The following is a 21,167-nucleotide window of genomic DNA, read 5'->3' as shown; positions in this document are numbered from 1 at the left end:
TGAAAAGACACACATACACAAACACACATACTTAATTTGTGATTTTTTACATTCATTTCTTATTATTAGTAGGTATCACATTATTCATTTTTTTCCAAAACTGTAATACACCACACCTTTTTATTATAAATATTTACATATATACATGTATATCTATATATATATGTATATATACTGTATATATATACATATATATATGTATGTACATATTTATAATTAAAACAAAACACTTGTGTTGTTTTTTGTTTAATGAGCCCAACAGCAGTTTTCACAGATACCACCAGGTGTTAGCATTAACATCCACAATGATGATGAAAACCATGTTCTCTTTTTGGTTTGTGGCAATACGTATTGTCTCACCACCAAGGCCTTGTCACAACTGTACGTGAGGGTGGATCCGTGCATGGTGCGGGATGTCCTGAAAGTACTTGGCTTACTGACACCCATCACCTGCACACACACATACACACAAACACACACAAAATCATGCTGAGAATGTAAGTATTATTTCAGAATATTAATTCTATATTTTTGCATTTGCAACAAATAACATTTATGAGCTATTTATGTCTTCTGCAGTGGATGTATTTACATTAACTTCAAAAGCATTCTTCTTCATAACCTAAAATGACTGCCTTGCAGTTACAGTTCCCTACCCTTGTGTTGCGTATTATATGAGCCTTCACTGTAGAAGCCAGTTGTTCTTGATGGTCAGGGCTAGAGAGCCAACGCTGTCTTTCAGCAGGCAGGGAGTCAATGGCTGCGTCTGTGGGCCAGAACATGGTGAACGGCTGGTGGATGGGCATCTGGACCATAGGGAGTAACCCTGCATCCTACAGAGTTGACAGTACAGATTACTTGCATTACTTTCAATACAAGTGGAACTCAAATTTTTTTTGCCAGTGGTGAAGAGATAAATGAATGAGGTGGAGGACTGCAGAGTGAGAATCAAGTGTAGCAGAAGAAAGATAAGAGGTGGTGGAAGAAGATGCAGGAAGACAAACATGTTTTACCTCCAAGAGTTTGTAGAAGCGGCTGTAGCCATAAAACGTAGCTGCTGATGTGAAGTTCATCTAAACAGAGAGAGAGGAGCAGGTGGTCACAGTCCCCGTCAGTTAAATCTGAATGATCATCAATAATTTAAAACAAACCCTGTCAGAATTGAGGCGTGGTCTGTCCTGCAGCCTGTAGGGTGTCAATAGTGTGTCAATGTGGTGAATGAATCCATTGGATGCTGTATAATCACTCTTCACAATCCTTGATCGGTTGTTGACCCAGACTGAACCCTGCAGTAGGAGAAACAGGTGTGGAGAGAAAGACAGATAAGACATGACATGGTAGAAGACGTAGAAGTGAAGAGGGAGACAGATCTATTTTACTGATCAGTGTCAACAGTCGTCTATATTTGGATTTACAGCAGTGACAGTAGATTGCCATAAATACACATCACGTAACAGACACAAGCACACAAAAGAGAGGACACCATAAAAAAACTGTAGTCAGCATCATGTGCTGGCTTTCACACCATCCTCAGTTCTCAGTGGACTGGATTCCACAAGATGATGAAAACCTTCCTCTGAAATTCTGAATCACATTATTTATGCAGATTAGGCATCATTATCGCAGCATTATTGTGCAGCCAACATGGCTGCACAATAATGCTGAGTAATCTATAGAAGCACCTGAAGTTCACCAAACGTCATGAAAATAGTTTGAGATGACTTGTGTGTGTAGGAAATGTGACAATATAGGAATGCACATGGTTAGCAACCATATTTAGTTGTTAGTGATTGGCCAAGAAAACATTCTGCACACCACTAAACCTTAAAATCCTCAGCCTGGTTGTGCCCATGGATTTATGATGTTGACGCTTAATTCTGATCCTACTAACCAATGCCTTAGAAGAAATCCAGGTATATAGTCCTGGCTAAGCAGCTTTATTTTTTCCATTCTTAGATTTTGTTGAGATTAAACAGTTTAGAAATACTCAAACCAGCAAGTCTGGAGAAAAAAAAAATCATAAAAGGCACAATTTTATGCATGCAATGGATTATGGCCAGAGTCAAATTAGCGCACTTTTGTTTTTGCTCAAATTTTTCCCTGAAAAGAAGTACAAGATTTAAGATATTATATACTGTATGCAAACAAAGGGCCTTTTCTCTCACATTTGGTTCAAATTTGTTAGAATCTCAATTAATGAGCACTACACCTTTGAGATTATTAAGATGCTGAGTAAAGAGGATGAGTATTGTTCAGGTCACAATAAAAGGCCACTATAAAATGTGCGATTTACTGTTGCTTCATTGAGCTGATGATGAATATCCTGTGTCATTCAGTCCATCGCCTGTTTTGTCCACCACCAGTAAGCCTTTGAAAATGCAACATCATGGCAAAAAGTGTGTGTTACTGTGAGTTACCTGTTGAAAGCTGAAGTGCAGCATGTGTCCCAACAAGGAAACAGCACTCCCAGCTGTTTTTAGATCATTAAAGGACAAACGCTCACAGGAGACAATATGGTTAAAGACCAGGTCATTGAGACGACCAGATGACCTCCATTCATAAACCTACACACACACACACAATGTACATGAGCATTAGCTGTTATGCATTCCAGACGTATACTAATCTATTATTTTTTTTATAGATTTGACATTAAAACATAGACTGTTACATTGATACATTGTTAAAATTATTGCTGAATTAATAATGTACGAATATCTGACACTATACTCACAGTGGACATGTTGTTGGTTTCTGATACAGGAACAAAGACAGTCAATGGTCCATCACCAAATTGAATATTAGTTTGCGATAGCTGCGGAACAGTAAAAAAACAAATAAACTTAAGTAATGGTGAGTATGTATTACTAAAATAATTAACTAAAGCACATGAGCCTTTTAACCGAACCCTTCAAAACAAGTAAGAGAAACAGCTCAAACTTAGAAACTAAAGAAACACTGACTCCCTCTCCTTTTTTTTTTGCCAAGGATGATGCTTTTTTGGCCACATATATTAGTTTTTGTCTTTGTTTGATTAAAAAAAAATTAGATTTTGGTGATGGGTAACCTTGTGAGAACGGGTAGTGTATTGGCATTATAGCCTTGGCAGAGGTTTGGGTTTGTATTCTCTGAGTGGTTTTTCATTTTCTTTCATGTAATTTTCATGATTTAAAATTAAAGTTTACAGTCATCCATCCATCCATCTTCTACCACTTAATCCACCACATGAGGGTCAGTTGCCATGATATTGCAATGATTGTGCTTTTTTTGTGTTGTTTATTAGGGTTCGAGCAACAAGGTTGCAAGAACCCTCTTGAAACTGGAAGGATTATTAGGGTTCGAGCAACAAGGGTTGCAAGAACCCTATTGAAACTGGAAGGATTATTAGGGACCGAGCACTCACACAGTGTGCGAGGACCTATTGTTATTCTAGGAATTATTATTATTTTTCTCCGCAGGGAATCTCGAATTTGACCCCCTGAACCTGCGTGAAAACGGACGAAAATTGGCACGCACATCAGAACTGGCTATAAAATAATGGAATTGCGAAAAACCAATGCAAAATGGCTCACTAGCGCCCCACAGGTCACGTGCCTATGGAGCAGGCCAAAATTTAGTTTCACCGAATTTCCCGAAACTTGGTGGGGTGATTCCAAAAAATCCTTTTGACACCATGACCTCGACTCAACAGGAAGTCGGCCATCTTGGATTTGGCGTCCATCTTGGCGTTTTACAAGTTTCGTAACTGAACGAACTTGTCTGAGGGCGTTCACCTTAGCAACGCGGAAAATGCGTCAAATTGTTCTAGACCCATCCCAACTTTTACACCGATCATCGTATCGCACTCAAAATTGGTGAAAACAGTCTAAACACATGGTAGATGATGCATGATGAATATGACGACAAATCGTTTAAAGATGTTGCCATGGCAACGATGCAAAGTCGGATTTTTGTGCCAAAAAAACAAACTGCTACAACTTTGCGAATCCTGGTCCGATCTGAACCAAACTTGCTAGGATTGATGATAGTCCGGCTCTAAAGACGTCTATATGAAAATATTCAATTTGAAAACAGCGCCCCCTGGTGACAGCAGACAATATGACAGCCGGTATTTCAATTAACTCCTCCTAGAGCTTTTGGGCGATCACCTTCAAACTTGGTGAGATCAATGTGGACAAGTTGAGGATCTAAAGTTATCAAAAGCTTTTTAAAATGTCGTATGGCGTACGAGATAGGGGGCGCCAAAGTTGGAGATAATTTAGATTTTTCACAACAGACAATGAAACTCTTATAACTTCACGATGGAAGGTCTGATCCCAACCAAACTTGCTATAGTTGATGATGGTTAGTTGCTGAAACGGTACATGAAAACAGCGCCTCCTGGTGGTGGTAGAAAATTCTAAAAAAACAAACTGTTACAACTTTGCCAATCCTGGTCTGATCCTGAACCAAACTTGCTAGGATTGATGATGGTCCATCCCCGAACACGTCTGTATGAAAATATTCAATTTCAAATACAGTGCCACCTGGTGACAGCAGACAGAATTACATTTATAGTTTTTGATGCTGCTCCAACAGCGATTGTTGTATCCACTTGAAACTTAGTATGTGGGGTGGAGTGGCTCAGTGGTTAAGACCCTACCCTGTGTGCGAAAGACATCATGGTCGCAAGTTCGATTCCACCCCTGGCTGATTGTACTCAATTCCATTGTAAGTCGCTTTGGATAAAAGCGTCTGCTAAATGACATGTAATGTAATGTAATGGGACCCCAGACCTACAGGAAGTGGAACGCCCGAAACAGGAAGTAAAGTCTGACACGAAACTAGACATGTGAGTTACGGGACCTTCCCTGAACATGTTTACGGAGACGACCAGGAAGTCGGCCATTTTAAACAGGAAGTGCCCTCTAACTTTGCCGTACATTGTCCGATTTGCACGAAACCTTATATGTGAGTTACGGGACCTTCCCTGAATATGTTTACGGAGACGGCGTGTACCGAACAGGAAGTTGGCCATTTTAAACAGGAAGTGCCTTCTAACTTTGCCGTACGTTGTCCGATTTGCACGAAACCTTATATGTGAGTTAAGGGACCTTCCCTGAATATGTTTACGGCGACGCTATTGACTGAACAGGAAGTTGGCCATTTTAAACAGGAAGTGCCCTCTAACTTTGCCATACGTTGTCCGATCTGCACAAAACCTTATATGTGACACCAGGGACCTGTCCTGAGCATGTCTTCGTGGTAAATGAACGGGTGAGAGCGCGAGGCGCGGGTCGGCTCGAACCCGTTCAGAACCGCGTGCGGTACTAGTTATTTTTTCTTTTGTTTTTATCAATTTATTATATTTATTTATTTTGTGTGTGAGTGGGAACTTGCTTAAAAACCAATAAAAAGAACTTGAAAAGAAAAGAACAGTTTTATACAAAGTGAATTGGAAGTTAAGTAAAATATAATTATTATCTTGTCTTTTTTAAATGACAGCAACTCACCTGCAACATTATTTGGAGGAATTGGTTCTCTGTCTGTCGGGACACTTCCTGTAAGACAGACAAACAACACAACTTCCTGTGAAGGGTGGAGGTGGAACAGAGGAAAGAGAGACAAATGAGAGATCACACTCACTTGGTAGACCTGTCCCCTGCAATCATAGCCATCACCGATGTGGCCGCTGAAGCAGGTGCAGTTCTTTTGGCCCTGACCCCTGTACTCACACCTAGCATACTTACTGCAGCCACCGTTATTCTGCAGAATACACAAGAACAAAAGCTGCTGATACAGGACAGAAATCAACAGCCATGAAATATATCTTCAGTTTTGTTATATCAATGACAATGATGTGATTATGAAAGTGATCTGTTAAAACAAGCACACATCTTAGTCAGACTAACCCTACAAACATTTATATCTATGTCTATGTGACCAAAATGTTTGCTTTAAGCTCATCTTAAAGCAATTAATCTCTCATTAGTTTCCAATATACTTTGAAATCGGCTTCATGTCCTGATAGGAATTAAGTTGCTTAGGGGGAAAAAAGCTGTAGTAGGTTTCTGGAAAAGGTTGTAACATCAAGCTACACAGTAACCAATTCAACCAATACATTCCACCCCTCCTCTATCTTTTTATCAACGCTCCACCCTAAAAACACAGAACACACACCTGAAGCCGAGTGGAGGAGAGAGAATTGTGAGGACAGCTTCATTTATACTACATCAAGTCTGAATCACTTGCAGTAAACAAAAAAACTAGGGCCGCAACAATTTATCGATCAGTCGAATATTAATCAATTACTAAATTTATTGTCAACTATCTTAATTGATTAATCGGCTCCCTGATTTTCTAGGGGCTTCAGTGTGAATATTTTCAGTTTTCAGTTTTGTTTGCTCCGTATAAGAAACAAAACATTAAGCATTTGGAACAAAACATCATAATTTCAAGGACTGCAAAACACCCAGCAACATTTTATGACATTTTAATGGACCAAATAATTGATCAATTAATTTAGAAAATATCAAAGAAATTGATCGATTATGAAAATAATTATAAGTTGCAGCCCTACACCTAACATTATCATATTAAACCTCACAGGTAGGCAGGTTGGTGAGTGACAGGTATGCCAGCGCATCAATCCATTAGGTCCAACATAAATAATTGTGCATGTTTATAACAGTACATAATAAACATAATAAAGTATGTATTACAGTACAGCTACAGACACCATCTTTTCCACCCAGAAAAATGAAATAATGGATACAACCAGGATGTAAACAAAACATATTAACAGATTAAAGTTTCTAATGAAGGTACCTGCTAAATGCAACATACTGTCTAGTCCTCCTGAGAAAACACTTCAGGTATTCAAGTAAAAGAGGAAAACAAAAAATCACACAATAAACAAAAGACACATACAAATCTGCAGGGGTTGGCAGGATAACAGAATCTTCCTGAACCTTGAAAGCCCATCTGACACATGCAGGATGTCTAGAGAGGACAGCAGAGAAGACAAAGAATACATTCATTAAATCAATCCCTTCATCTGTCTGTGTCACTCTGCCAACTCAGTTTAATCAAGTTTAAATCAAGAAATTATTTCTTATTTACTCCTTCCAAAAATCATTTCACATCATTGTAAATAACATAAGTTTATATTTTGTGCTTCAACAAGACTTCAACTGTGAGCGGCTACAAATACAGCTGCAGTGCCAAGTTCATTTAACCTCCTGTCAGTGTCTCCCTGTCCTCTCCTGTACTGTATTTTAATGTAGCCGCCTTAACAATATAGTTGTTTTAATATACACATTCCTCACTTTTTGTTGTCAGTACAATAAATGAAATATAAATAGTCATTCAAATATGGTCCATAAACTCTACATGTTAACCAGCATTCCCAAGCTGCTATACCATGGTTGTAAAAGTTTAATAAATGCGTTGTTCTCACATGATTATACATATACTGGTTAATGTCCACAGCTGCACCATGAGCAGGACTATACAGTATATGCATTAAAATGAATAAGGAGGGAAAGGTTTGAAGCAAGAGAAGGTCATCCTTAAATTATCTACTCCACGGTACCCTGAACTTAGAGAGTAGATTACATCATTGTTTTCCCTGCACACAAAAACACCAGCATTGTTAGATTTAAACACTCTAGAGACCAATGAGGAAAAGGCCATCTGGCTAGAGGGCTAAACCAGAGAGAAAAAAAATGTGTTAACAAGTTGAATTAGCCTCAGGTGGATAAACTTCATAACTAGCAGAAATGGAGGCCAGAACAATAAATATGATACAAGATGAAACCTCCACAGACTGTTTGGGCTTTACTAATGTGACTCCTCGTGAAAGTGAGGTGGAAATGAAACCTTTAAATCAAGGTTGACTAAATGTTGTGTAATATCTAACATTCTGTCAGGAACACACAGTGAGTGCAATGCAGGAAACCCCTGTACAAGAGTGAGCCCAAGCAAGACATTGAATATTATTTTTAACATTTGAGGTCTGTTAGACTCTAATCTAGAAAGGTGGAGGCTGGAGTGAAGGTGGCAAAGGTTTGCCAGCAGCAACAGTGTGAGGCAGCATTGTTGTAGCAGGGTTGAACTGCCTTGGTGTGAGAGTGCATGTGATTGGAGCATGACAAGTAGATTGCAGCCAGGGCATATAACTACCGTGTAGTGACTCATAATTTACTGATGTGAAGTGTTGTCTTACAATGTTGGGGCCTGCTCTGATGCAGTCTGCAGACTTGTGGCAGCCTCCATTGTTGACCAGACAGCCATCTATCTCTGTGAACATGAACAAAATTAATTTTTATGACATACACAACTTGTTGAAGCTTTGGAATAGTTATCTCCACCTCTTTGGTGGAGAGACAAACAATTTGTTTGTCTGCCTACCTGTCATCATTTTAGTAATCTGGACGCAAATCTGGATTCAGGATTTTTTTTAAAGGAGACATATTATACCCTATTTCCCAAGTTAAAATAGTTCCCTGGTGTCCTAATGAACATGTCTGTGACATGCTTTGGTCAAAATACCATAAGGATGAAGCACCATAGCAGTTCAATAACCCTGCTAAACCCGCCCCTTTCAGAACGCTCGGTTTTGTGCATGGTCCCTTTATATGCAAATGAGACACAGGCAAACACACACCCACTTCTTCCAGGGGGTTTCTGATTTGTCCTTGTTACTGCACTCACTCGCTCAGCTCCTGTTCCCGCCGCTCCATTCCTCTCCCCCTCCCTCCACTAGTTCTCTGACAATATCAACATGGCAGCGTGCTCGGAAAACAGCGAGAGTGCCACAGTTCTTGCAAGCCGAACAGTGCCGAACTGTAAATCAGTTAAAAACACTTAGGGACAGCACCACTGATCGCCACTGCAGATCGCCAGCGGTGAGCGGCGAGCTGCATAAACTGCCGCTGTATGTGACTGTATCAGACTGAGTCTGTGCTCCGGAGACCTCGCCACCGCTGATCGCATGCTGCCGTCATAAGCGCAGGGAATTCAACATCGCGTGTTTTATCGCCTATACTTACACTAAGGGGGACCACGAAAAAAGGACTGAGTATTCTTTTTCCACACTTTGGGGACTGTTGGGCCTCCAGAGTCCCAAATATAAGTATTGATTTTGTTGATTTTGCATAATATGTCCCCTTTAAAAAACAATTGTTAACCTTGAGCAATAAGAGAGTATTGACAGAGGTTTGTGGACAAATGCTCTTGTTTTAAGGTGTATTAATTTCCTCTGATAGAGCAAAAACTGTAATTCCCCATCTTCTAACTCAGGAGTAAGTAGTTGAAGTCTCCAAACATTTCAGTTTTACTACAAAATTGGATCTGGACACCATAAATGGTCAACTCATGTACATTCACTTTGAATGGTTGTCAAACTGCATTACAGACCCGTTGTTTGCCATAGCTGGGAGTTTGCCATGTCAGACACTGAGAAATGTTACATTTTCCAAGTGCCAGCCAAAGCGGTGGGCAATTATATCACATTTTGCAAATCTAACAAGTGCTAACCAATCAAATCATTTTTATGCATTTAGCTCAAACACTTCACAGCCTAAACAGAGCTCTTGAACAAGGTTGTTCTCCCTATTGCCATTATGTTTTGTCAGAAAAAGTGCACCCAACAATTGTTGACATGGCAGACATTGCATTATCATCACTTTTGCAACATTGACAATCTTTTCTACAGAGTCAGCCATGACAGACACTGCGTGGCTAACCTCACGTAGTCACCTCTAGGACCAAGCATCAGCCCTGCCCACTGTCGTGCATTATCACTATATGTACATGTGAGGCAACCGGCTTAAATTTGCAAAATGTAAATAATAATATTGTAAATCTTTTCCAGGTCTTGGAAAGATGTCAGGAATTTCACCCGGGGTAGTTTGGTGTGAGATCAGGAGTCAGGAGTCAGGAAAACAAACCAAGACAGATGACACCATCTCCAGTGTAGTCCTTTCTACAGGTACAGGTCCTCTCTCCTGCTGATATTTGCATACAGACAGCAAGCTGTGAGCATCCACCATTAGACCTGCTGCACAAATCCAGCTCTGGGAATCAAAGGGAAAGCATAATCAGATTTCATGAACTGTATGTATGAGGTTCATACAGTGTGTGCATGTGCATGTGTTTTTACCTTTGCAGTGGGTTCCATTGCCTTCATATCCAGCTGCACACACACAAGCAGCAGCTGTGCCTTTTGGCCCCGTTACACAGCTACAACAAAGCACAAACTGTTCAACAGTGAGGTAACACATTACCACTGAATCTGAATCAGCTACTGATGATTTCTGTTGTCTGTGAAGAATTTGCCTTCTCACAATGTGTCTGGTGATGTTCTAATTTTTCATTGATCCTACTTATGTACAGGATCTCATGCCTCTGTGCCATAGAACTCAACTGCTGCCCAGCTATTATGAATTGGATATTTAGGAGCTGGTTTTAATGATTTATAATCACAATCTCCATATTAGGCTAAAAAAAAAAAACAGTTTGTGGTTTGTGATATTTATAAAATGATATGAAAAATATTGGAATTAGAAAATTTTAAATAAAATATAATCGATGAGATAATAGCAGCTTTTTAATTTTTTGCAAAAATAAGAGAAACTCTATTCCACATAATACATCTGGTGCATCACCTCAAACTAATGTTAAGTATTAAAGTTGCAGCAGGCAGCATTTGCTGGAAAATGTGTTGTTTTTGAGTTTCATTTGCAGGTTATGAAAAAAAAAAATCACATTTGCTCTCATTAGATGAGCACAGACATGCAACTGTATCACACAGAACAAATGACTTGAGACAATCTGTCTCTGAAACAATTATTGTGTTTATTGTCCAACTATTTTGATTTCTTTGCAAGAGAAAAACTTTTATTTGTATGCATCCAGCATCAGAAAAGCGGTGTATACAGAGTAGGTGCAACAGAACAGCCAATAGGAGCAGCCACTCTTGTTCTTAGAACTGCCCTGTGATTGGTCAAAGTCTCCTGTCACTCACTGAACTTCCCTATAATTGGATTGGTTAAAAACAGCTGTGACTTTCGTTGTTAGGTGCAGAAGTGTCATTCTTACTCGGATGACTTGATTTCAATTATACTGAAAGATGATTATGGAGTTATTAATCAACAATGCCAAATTCTTCTTAATTAGCAAAACATTCTACCTTCTTTACGTTTAAGCAGATTAATCAAGTTTAAAAGCTTCCCTAGTGTTGTCAAAAAGGATTTTCTTCTGAGCTGTTGTATTGGATAGCAATACATACATAAAATACAGTTACACCCAATGCACTGGCCAGTGAGTTTAACTGACAAGACTGTACTCAGGTCATTCTCAGTGTCAAAGAGTCAACTAATGCATGATGGTACTTGGCTCTTAGTTAATGACTACCATGACCTTCTGTTCTGTTGCATTGCTTATGTGATAATTAAGGACTCTTAAATGAAGTGAACCTTTTCAACCAGGTCTTTCTTTCATTCCCATATAATCTGGCATCTGATCCACATTACAGACTTAGACACACCACTCAGCTAGAGGCACAACAACATGACTTACTTGGCATTCTCATCACACACACCACCACACGCGTCGTCCTTGATCTCTGAGACAGACAGACACGCACACACAATTTTCAGTTAAAAAACAAGCACAAACGATAGAAGGAGGTTACAATTTCATAGTGTGTGTGTGTGTGTCTTACCGAAAGAGCAGGACACTCCTTTCCAACCTTTATAACACACACACCTGCCACTTCCTGCCAGACCGTCCTCACACTTCCCATGGTCACAGACACACTCTGCAAAACACACACCCATTATTATCATTGTTCACACTATTTATTGTGGACTTATCAGCATTTTATCACAATAGATGTGCAGGTTTGGTTGACTTGACAAAAACAGCAATCATCCCCACCCTGAATAGTGAGATACAATTCTGGATAAGCTGATGCAATATATCAATACCATGACTTAAAAATACTGCACTCTATTCGGATTTGTCCCCCAATCTGATTCACCAATGTCACTCTTTAATGATTCCTTGGGAAGCCACTTTTCACATGAATGACGTTAATGTGAATGGAAGTTAATTGGCTGAAGAAAGAGTTCACAGAGGGATAATGTGGACTCTGTAATGTTATGGCTGTAAATTCTGCACTTAAACTTTTAAGGAGCAATTTGTATTCTTCCCATATCTCGTGATGTACCATGAAATTAATGTTTTGATGTATTGATTATCGCAAAAACACTGTACTGTGATATTGTGGTGAATCATACTGAGCTCTGTTTAGTATGAGCACAATTCGTTGCATCTTCCCTTGTAGTCACCTGATAAGTTATCCTTACTCATTTAGGTTAAATCTGACATTACATTACTACAGTTTTTATGGTTTCCCATTCAGTTACTGGCTGGTGATCATTTATCAGTAACAAATAAATTAGGCACTTGTTGTCTTGACCAAGATATATAAAAAAAAAAAAATATTAATAACCACAGCTTCCATGTGGCTTTTGCTTTGAGAGGTGGGCTCTTGTTCTTTAGTCATTCAAACAAAGCAACGACCTCTTGTGGCAGAAATACATAAAGTCAGAAAACGCAGGCTGTCTTTGTGTGTGTCCTCACTGGAGGAGCAGTTGACTCCGAATCTTCCCGGCTCACAGTCCTCACATGCGGTGCCATGGAAACCCTCATAGCAACGGCACTCCCCATTGCCATGGTTACCATCTTGACACTCCCCGTGATTGGAGCACCAGCTGCCGACATCTCCAGGGCATTTAAAGCACTCGTGGCCAAAGTAACCTGGGCAACAGGATTGATCCTGCAGGAGAAAACATCAGTATTATTGGTGCTTTAATCATTGTTTAATATCACGCCCTACAAAAAACATCTGTTTGTTAAAGGGGTGGTTTTTTGTCACTCAAACATTAAGATCCATTATGTAAATGTTTATTATGCTGTCTGATTATTCTGCCACTAGCCTGTTTGTGCAAGCTTGTTAGCATCAGAGGCTTAGCCTAGCGGGATTGTTAGCATAGGTTTGGTTTCTTTGCAGGTTTTGTACAGAATTACAGTTCATCTACATTGGTTCGGTAGTATCAGCAGACCGTGGTAATCTGAAGACATGTGATGGTGCATCCTTCAACCATCTTTCTTCTCAAACCAACCCTCTTCCTGTATTTACAGTTGGGCCGCATGTTGGTTGGAAATGTATTTTTGATCTGCAGTAGAACACAGTCGAAACACAAAAGAAACACAAAGTGAGAGCTGTAAAGAACACATCGAAATTACATTGTTTCTTATCATGTGTGATGCAAATTACATGCACATGTGTACAAGACCATGTGTTCAACCTGAAACCTCTACATTTGTCTGAAATTTTGTAGCGCTTTCACCTTCAAGGCCACCATAGTACACTGAAAACTTTCTTACTGGTTTGTTCTTTGAATATAAACACTGAGGTGGTCCATCGCAGTCAGTACAAAGTCCCTGCAGACAGAGAAAGAGAGGGGGAGAGGGTGGTTGTCATAAAATCCATCCATCCATCTCAATTGATGGTTTCACAAATTGCACCTGTTTTTTTATTTCAGCTAATTTGTGTTTGTCCATCTTTCCAATAATTCAGTGTGTGGTGGCCATTTATTAAATTATTAATTCATCCTTACATTGGCCTGCAATGTCACCAGTCTACTGCATCTGTTGCGGCGAGGTCTAAGGACCTGATTGAGGACTATGAGGACACCATACTGTGTCTCAGTAAAACTGCCTTCAAGAGGAACGTCGTTCACAACTGTCTGGATGACAAGAAACAGATCAATCCATCCGCTTTGACACATTATCACCTTAACAATTTGTTTTACACGTTTACAAAAATACGTAATAACACTTCTGAAGAGATCCTACTGGAATGTTTACATTAGCATCAGTGTAAATATATTTAACCAAAATACAAATCATCATGAATCTTGTCAGTTTTTTTACTGGCTGCTGATTGAATTGCTGGGAATTTGCATTGACATTTGGAACAGAAAAAAATTCACATTAGTTAACATCAATATAAAAATACATAGATAAAAAATGGATTACAAAATCAGGAGTATGGTCACTAAACTAACAGATACTGTAACTGTGAGGTTCAGTTAGGGTGTGTCATTACTGTGAAGATGTAGGGTCAGAACTACCTGATTCTTTTCGTTAAAGTGGAACTGGACCTGATAATCTTTGCCCAGCAGAGTGCTTTTTAATGTGCCATCTGACAGGTGGTCGAGAAAAATCAGCTCATTTGGAATCACATGGTACTTGAACACATCAGATTCCTGGACAGACACAAACATGCATAAAAGGGTTAAAGACGTGAGAAGGAGGAATAAAATATAGTTTTAATTATTTAATATTATTTAACTGTTGGTAAATTGCTCACTCTCCATGCCAAAGTCATTGGAGTTGTTCATCCTTTACTGTCTCCACTAGTCAGTTCAAATGTGTTATTTTGTGATCTTGGTGTTTGAAATGTTTTGGTTCAGATTTACCTAACAGGTTCTCCACGACGACAAATGTGTACTGGTGGCACACTCAGTGCTAAAAGTTTGTCAGCACCTCACAGAAATACACTTTAGAAAACCCGAATTACTTAATTGCGTAATGTGAGCAAACCCTGGTGGCACACCTCAGGTAATTCAGGTCAGAAACAGTCTGTGCACTTGCTCATATCAACTGGGCGTACCAGGATGGGGGAGTTAGTCCTGTTGAGGTGCTGCCTGATGGCGTTGTCTGTTGGTAACAACAGGGTAAAATCAACCGGACCCACATTCTGTGACAGGTTGTACATCTGTGGCAACAAACACACACACACACACACAGTTAAAAACAGTGTTGTGTTTAGGCAGATGACCATACAGACAGATATCTTACCAGAGCGTACTCTCTGAAGAGAATGAAGTTGGAAGAGGAGTTCAGAAAGGCCATCAGTGTGGGCGGCTCAGGGGGGAGGACAGAGACAGGTGGGGCCAGAATCTGACCACATCAAAAAAAAAAAAAAATGTTATACTTCATTAGACAGTTTTCTTTTTTACCTCATAATTTTAAATGTATTCTTCAGGTTAATGAAAAGGGGGAAACAGTCTTTCACTTGGAAATTAGAAAATCAAACAACAATATCCAGTTTCTGTTCAACATACTAGTTTTGCATGGAAAGTATGTTTCTTTAGCACCACCATCGAGGCCAACTACTAAATGTCAACTGGTAAATATGAAAGAAAAGTCTGTTGAAATAAAATGTTGACTGAAAGAAAATGACTGTTACCTGGTCTATGATATGAATATAGCCATTGGTTGCCGGTAGGTTGTGTATGTCAATGGAAGCATTTCCAATGTGGATCACCTGGAACACAATAAAAGTGAAATACACAGAATACTTGTATATGTATCTAAGTATATAATAATTTTATCTAGAAATGTATTTATTAAGTTTATGATAAATGATAAAATTGTGTAAACTGTATGAGTGTCAGTACATCCACCTGCATGTGAAGTCAGTCACAAGGCCCCATTCTTACCCCACTGCTGTTCCTGATCTCCAGATAGGTGAGTGGATTGAGGGTGGGCAGCCTGCTGCCCGCCAGTGTGGCCAGATCCTCTCCAGAGTAAATCCCCCGTAAAATGTGAGCCCTGGAACCACAAAAAGCAAATAATTACAACACAACACAGACTCACATTGCGCTCCCGGGAGCAGGAGCTGCAGCTGATCTGCAGCTGATGCTGCAACAGCAGGTTCCCTAAGGTTTAAATGATAAAAGTAATATTTCTGCATTTAAAGATCTTATTTTATAAATGATGAGACAAATGTTGGGTATTTTGTTGATTAGTGTACTTGCCATAATGCCATACACTACTGTCTCTGCTATAAATTTCGAGGCAAACCTACAATGAAAGTTAAAAGGTGAGGAAGGACAATTTTGCACATTCTGCTAACAAAGCTATGCGCTAATGCGCAAATGTCAGGTGAACGAAATGAGACAACAAGACAATTATTCCCTTATCCCACAATGTTTTCCAACATCATTGAACCAGGGCTTTCGTTATTCTTTTGATTGACTGACACCTAGTGGCATAAATTACATACTGTGCATTTTAGGACAGAGTTTGTGGTATTCTCAATTATTTTATAATGTCACCAATCTCCTAAAGAAAGACCAAAACCAACAATGTTTTACATCAGCTGCTATCAAACATGCACTGAGCTCCAGGGGGTAATGCCAATTTCACAGTAGCCTCTATAACCTCTGTCCCTCAACATTTTCACAAAGGAGAGCCATTCTCAAAATCTTAACAAACTGCTAACTATAGAGGTAACAAACTATAAAGGTATAAATTATAAAAACAAAAATGGTGCATTCAGATTATCATGCTGTTTGCTGTGCTCTGAGCCCATACAAAGTCACTCCAGCAATCCTCCTGCCAGCTACTTTGGGCTAATCTCAGTTTATTTCCAAGTGAGCTTGTAAGAATTCAGCAAGAGACACTTGCATGGTCAAGCCAGGCGTCACCCACTTTCCTGGAACCTCCAGAGATTCTCAAATCTTTGGACATTACAAAGAGGTTTTGTCTGAAAACTGCTATGAAGTGTTATTGTCAAAAGTCACACATCTTGGGAATCATTTTATCAGCAGAACAAACAACTTCTGAACTCTTTCTGGACCTTTTTCTCATACTAAATGCTACATAGAAAGCGGATGTCCTTCTTCTCACCTGTACGTATGTATACTGGGGAAAAGAGAACAAGGTTTGCATGTCCTCGTCTTTTTGTGTTGTGTGTTTGCATATGGGTGTGGCTGAGGACACTGACCGCAGGAAGTGAGGCAGATGGTGTCGGCTGGTCCAAAACAAAGTCTGATCTGGACTCATGCTCCTCATAGCACGGTTTGATGGAGCCAACAATGTCAGGTTCCCATTCAGGTCCACAGAGAGATCACTATGCTAATAATGTATATGCCCATACCACACACACAAACACAAACACAAACACACCTTAATTTTACAGTGCCAATGTACAATTTTCAATTAGATTAGCTAAATCTAATCTCCACATCTGAGACTATGATCTCCTGTAGGTTAGCTCAGTTTGAACCATACAAGTTAGTTAGAAGTAACATAGAACACTGAGTAAGTGAGTATTCACAGAGTAGTATCTTGTTCTTACACACCTGACTCAGTAAGGAGAAAATGATCACTTTTTTGTTCATGTCCATTTCCTACAAACACACATTACACACACTCACAGTTATTATAGCATGGAGTCAGGCTGTGATTTGTAGATGAATTCAGGTTGTATTACAGTAGCAGTATGCAAATTATTCAGGTAAGAGCTTTACATTTTCAACTGGCTTTTTACGTTAGCTCAGTGAGGCAGAAACGCATTCATTCTGCTGCTTTGTAAACTTAAGTATTCAATAAGACTTGTTATTGGCAGATAACGGAATAAAAGGGTCAAGCCCGATAACAAAAAAAAAGTAGGGCATAGCAAATTTAACAATTTACCTCCAGTAATGATCCATAGCAGATGGTTCCATTTCCTCCATAGCCATCAGGACAGACACATCTTGTTGTCTCACACTTTGCCTAACATAGTGTACAGTAGAAAATGATCATGGGAGATTAATGTTCCCTGTGAGCATTAAATACAGCAATTAAAACCGTTCTCATATTTTTTACTTGTAACACAAACAGGAACACTGGTCATTAAATGCTTCAGAGTCTCCATAAGAGACAACTGAAAATATTTTACATTTGAAAAATCAATTAGTATTTCGTCTTGACATTAGTGTTGAATGCTAAGAACTGTGATCAGATCAAGTTTTTACCAAAGTAAGACCACAAACTGTCTATCTCCCAATATGAAGCATAAGTGGATTGTGTGAGTCAATGAAATGATAAATATAGATCAGATTACCATCATTGACAACATCTGAACATTTTCAAAGGGCTGCCTATGGATTAAGAGGTAGTTTAAGGCTGTATGTGTTTGCATGTGTGTGTGTGTGTGTACCAGTTCATGGCAGTTGTTTTTAATGCAGGGGTTGACCGGCTCACACACAGTCCCATCTCCTTTGTATCCTGTTTTACAGACACACCGACTCTGCAGTCACACAGATACAGAAACAGGTCTTAACCATTGCCCCTAAAATGTTAACGCTAAAATATGTGTATTTCAGACAATTTATGAGTAAGTTAATTAATCACATAGACAGTAAGAGACAATAAAAGACGATGATAATGATGATGATGATGATGATGTATATACACTGCCTGGCCAAAAGAAAGGTCGCCACCTAAAAAAAAGGGTCACATCGTTGGACCGCCTTTAGCTTTGTTTACGGCACTCATTCACTGTGGCATTGTATCCATAAGCTACTGCAATGTCACAAGATTTATTTCCGTCCAGTGTTGCATTCATTTTTCACCAAGATCTTGTATTGATCATGGGAAAGTCGGGCCACTGAGCAAAGCCTTCTCCAGCACATCCCAAAGATTCTCAATGGGGTTAAGGTCTGGACTCTGTGGTGGCCAATCCATGTGTGAAAATGATGTCTCATGCTCCCTGAATTTGAGCCTGATAAATCCTGGCATTGTCATCTTGGAATATGCCCATGTCATCAGGGAAAAATGCATTCATGGAATAATCTGGTCATTCATTATATTCAGGTAGTCAGCTGACCTCATTCTTTGGGCACATAATGTTGCTGAACCTAGACCTGACCAACTGCAGCAACCCCTTACCTATTTGCTTAGTTAAATCCAGGTTGCGATTTTTTTTTTGGACAGGCAGTGTATATACAGTATATGTATATATGCATATGTATACTGTATATATGTATATATATCTCAAACAAACAAAATAAAAAAAGAGAAAAATGGGCCAAATATCTGCCATAAATAGCATAATATCATTATGTGAATTTGTTTAGTTAAAGCTGGGACAGAAAGGTATGAACAGTTTGTTAGTTATTCATCTGTTTATTCACTGACCTGTCCGAGTGCTATGTTGTTACAGTCAGCATTGGGGCTGCAGTCTCCTCTGTTTTCCAGGCAGGGATTGATCAGGTCACACAAAATACCATTTCCCATGTAACCTGTTTTACAGACACACTCACTCTGCATTCACACAGACACACAAACAGGTCTTTACTATTGTGCAGCTATTTATTACAGAGAGTTGTTGAGTAATTCATTATTAAATCTCATAGAACACAGTGAGGAGCTCTGTATGAACGTTTGGTGCAAATTATGAAGTTCATTTCTCTGTTTTTCTCAAAACTACAAGAATTAAAACCAGTCTCCTCCCACCCCCGCGACCTTCATGTGGAGGATAAAGTGGTAGAAGGTGAGTGAGTGAGTGAGAGACTCTAAATTTGCTTCAGTTTATCTTGTAACAGATTGTCCTATACACACTGACTACGCTGACCATTGAAAGATCCTATACACACTGACTACGCTGACCATTGAAAGATCAGAAACTGAAGCAACGCTGCATCTGACCATTTGACTGTAAATAGTACTGTTAACATCACCTACAATGTCTTGCTAAATTAATGTATATTTTGATGTTTTTTGATGGTTGATGAAGCATTTAAATTGTTAAATTTTTACCAAAAACTGAATTTTTGAAAGCATTTTGAATTTTGCCCTCAAGCTCGGCAGTCAAAAGAAAATTACATCACTTAGGCAGTTTTTGTTGACAACATTGCTGCATTGCAACATTGCTATGTTGTCTACATAAAGTAGACAACACAGTACACTTTCGAAAGCCTTTCCATTCATGGAGAGCAGAAATAATGCTGCTCTGTGGTTGGTGATGTCAAAGTATGAAGCAATCTATTAGGGTTGATTGGCAGACAGCTCAACAATATCCTGAGCTGTCCCTGTTCTGAGTTTGTGACCTCAAGACCATATTGCAGAATGTTAATACCATTGTCTTGTTTCTAAAAACAAAAAAATCAGGTCTCCTATGTCAGCTGGGATTGGTCCCCCCACAACCCCTGCAAGTCCCCTGGGACAGTACACACAATCCCAGGGGGAGCTGGAGCTAGAGTGTGAGGGCCTGGTCAGTGCTGCTTACAGCTTAATGCTTAAATTCATCTTCACTTTTTAGTAACCAACCTGTCCGGGTCCGATGTGAGTACACTGAGCGTTGGGGCTGCAGCCTCCTCGACTCTCCAACTGACAGTTGTTAATCTCAACACATACTTTGCCGTCACCTGTCCATCCCTCGATACATATACACGAAACATTGCCTGGACCCACATACACACACTCTGCCTGTAGAGACAGAATAACACAAGAGAGAGAGGATATGTTATAACAACACTTTTTGAATTTTAATATGCACTTTTGAATTTGTATGAACAGAGCTGATCTACTGTAGTGTGGGTGAACATCTTTAGGTATAATCAAACCAAATATACTTTATTGTCCCCGCAAGGACATTTTTCTTGGGCAACAGTTGCAGAACACAGTACACAGTACAACAGGGAGCACAAACAGCCAACAAAGGACATATCCTTCACAGAATATACATAACAGAATAGAAAATACTGCACCTGTCTTAAAAATGAGAATCGCATATACCCTAAAAACGTAAAGTAAATAACATTAAGACAAGTTTAAACAAACCAGTAGCCACAGTGCAAAATGGACAACTCTAAAGTGACAGTGCTTATTGAAATACATGACAGTTAACCTTTTTCTCTATGTTGAGTAGTCTGACAGATAAAATGTTAAAATGATTAAATGTCCCAAAATGTCTATTCTCAACCAGTGATTCCAAAAGTGAGGGCCACGGCATTCTTAAATAACTCTGGGGAGGTTTAACACACAGACACTAGCAGTAAGTCTCACGTTGGTGTCGCAGCCTCCTCGGTTGCTTTTCAGGCAAGGGTTGATCGGTGAACAGGAGTGACCATTACCATCATATCCATCCCGACAAACACACCTGGTAAAGCATACACAAGCACATTTGAAGCTGAACAAAACTGACCTGACCTGCTCCTCGAAACTACAGGGATGAGTAAATTATACGTTTGGCACTCAAACCTTGATGTTCCTGTTTGATATGTTTGAAATGTGTATTTGTTTTGTCTTTGTTTCTAAACACAGAGTTGATATAA

General features: G+C 39.4%; 1 protein-coding gene across 1 annotated transcript in view; it reads right to left on the bottom strand.

Moving 5' to 3' along the window:
- stab1 (stabilin 1) overlaps window positions 1–21,167 on the bottom strand; it is a 57,704-nt gene that overhangs the window by 16,879 nt on the left and 19,658 nt on the right. The window contains exons 24-53 of the mRNA XM_058630849.1: window positions 20,899–20,992; window positions 20,161–20,319; window positions 19,030–19,155; window positions 18,050–18,139; window positions 17,542–17,622; window positions 17,208–17,255; window positions 16,850–16,980; window positions 15,561–15,672; window positions 15,308–15,385; window positions 14,917–15,018; window positions 14,729–14,833; window positions 14,187–14,321; window positions 13,671–13,799; window positions 13,438–13,494; window positions 13,113–13,226; window positions 12,631–12,826; window positions 11,708–11,803; window positions 11,563–11,608; window positions 10,145–10,224; window positions 9,933–10,058; window positions 8,207–8,280; window positions 6,910–6,981; window positions 5,626–5,745; window positions 5,493–5,540; window positions 2,735–2,815; window positions 2,418–2,564; window positions 1,152–1,286; window positions 1,014–1,073; window positions 657–833; window positions 361–450 (exon numbers count right to left, since the gene is read on the bottom strand). Coding sequence (XP_058486832.1) covers window positions 361–450; window positions 657–833; window positions 1,014–1,073; window positions 1,152–1,286; window positions 2,418–2,564; window positions 2,735–2,815; window positions 5,493–5,540; window positions 5,626–5,745; window positions 6,910–6,981; window positions 8,207–8,280; window positions 9,933–10,058; window positions 10,145–10,224; window positions 11,563–11,608; window positions 11,708–11,803; window positions 12,631–12,826; window positions 13,113–13,226; window positions 13,438–13,494; window positions 13,671–13,799; window positions 14,187–14,321; window positions 14,729–14,833; window positions 14,917–15,018; window positions 15,308–15,385; window positions 15,561–15,672; window positions 16,850–16,980; window positions 17,208–17,255; window positions 17,542–17,622; window positions 18,050–18,139; window positions 19,030–19,155; window positions 20,161–20,319; window positions 20,899–20,992 — 3,109 coding nt within the window. The remainder of the gene's footprint in view (window positions 1–360; window positions 451–656; window positions 834–1,013; window positions 1,074–1,151; window positions 1,287–2,417; window positions 2,565–2,734; window positions 2,816–5,492; window positions 5,541–5,625; window positions 5,746–6,909; window positions 6,982–8,206; window positions 8,281–9,932; window positions 10,059–10,144; window positions 10,225–11,562; window positions 11,609–11,707; window positions 11,804–12,630; window positions 12,827–13,112; window positions 13,227–13,437; window positions 13,495–13,670; window positions 13,800–14,186; window positions 14,322–14,728; window positions 14,834–14,916; window positions 15,019–15,307; window positions 15,386–15,560; window positions 15,673–16,849; window positions 16,981–17,207; window positions 17,256–17,541; window positions 17,623–18,049; window positions 18,140–19,029; window positions 19,156–20,160; window positions 20,320–20,898; window positions 20,993–21,167) is intronic.

This window comes from Solea solea, chromosome 6 (assembly GCF_958295425.1).
Source record: "Solea solea chromosome 6, fSolSol10.1, whole genome shotgun sequence".
Taxonomy (NCBI): domain Eukaryota; kingdom Metazoa; phylum Chordata; class Actinopteri; order Pleuronectiformes; family Soleidae; genus Solea; species Solea solea.
This window is presented reverse-complemented; position numbering and strand designations above follow the sequence as displayed.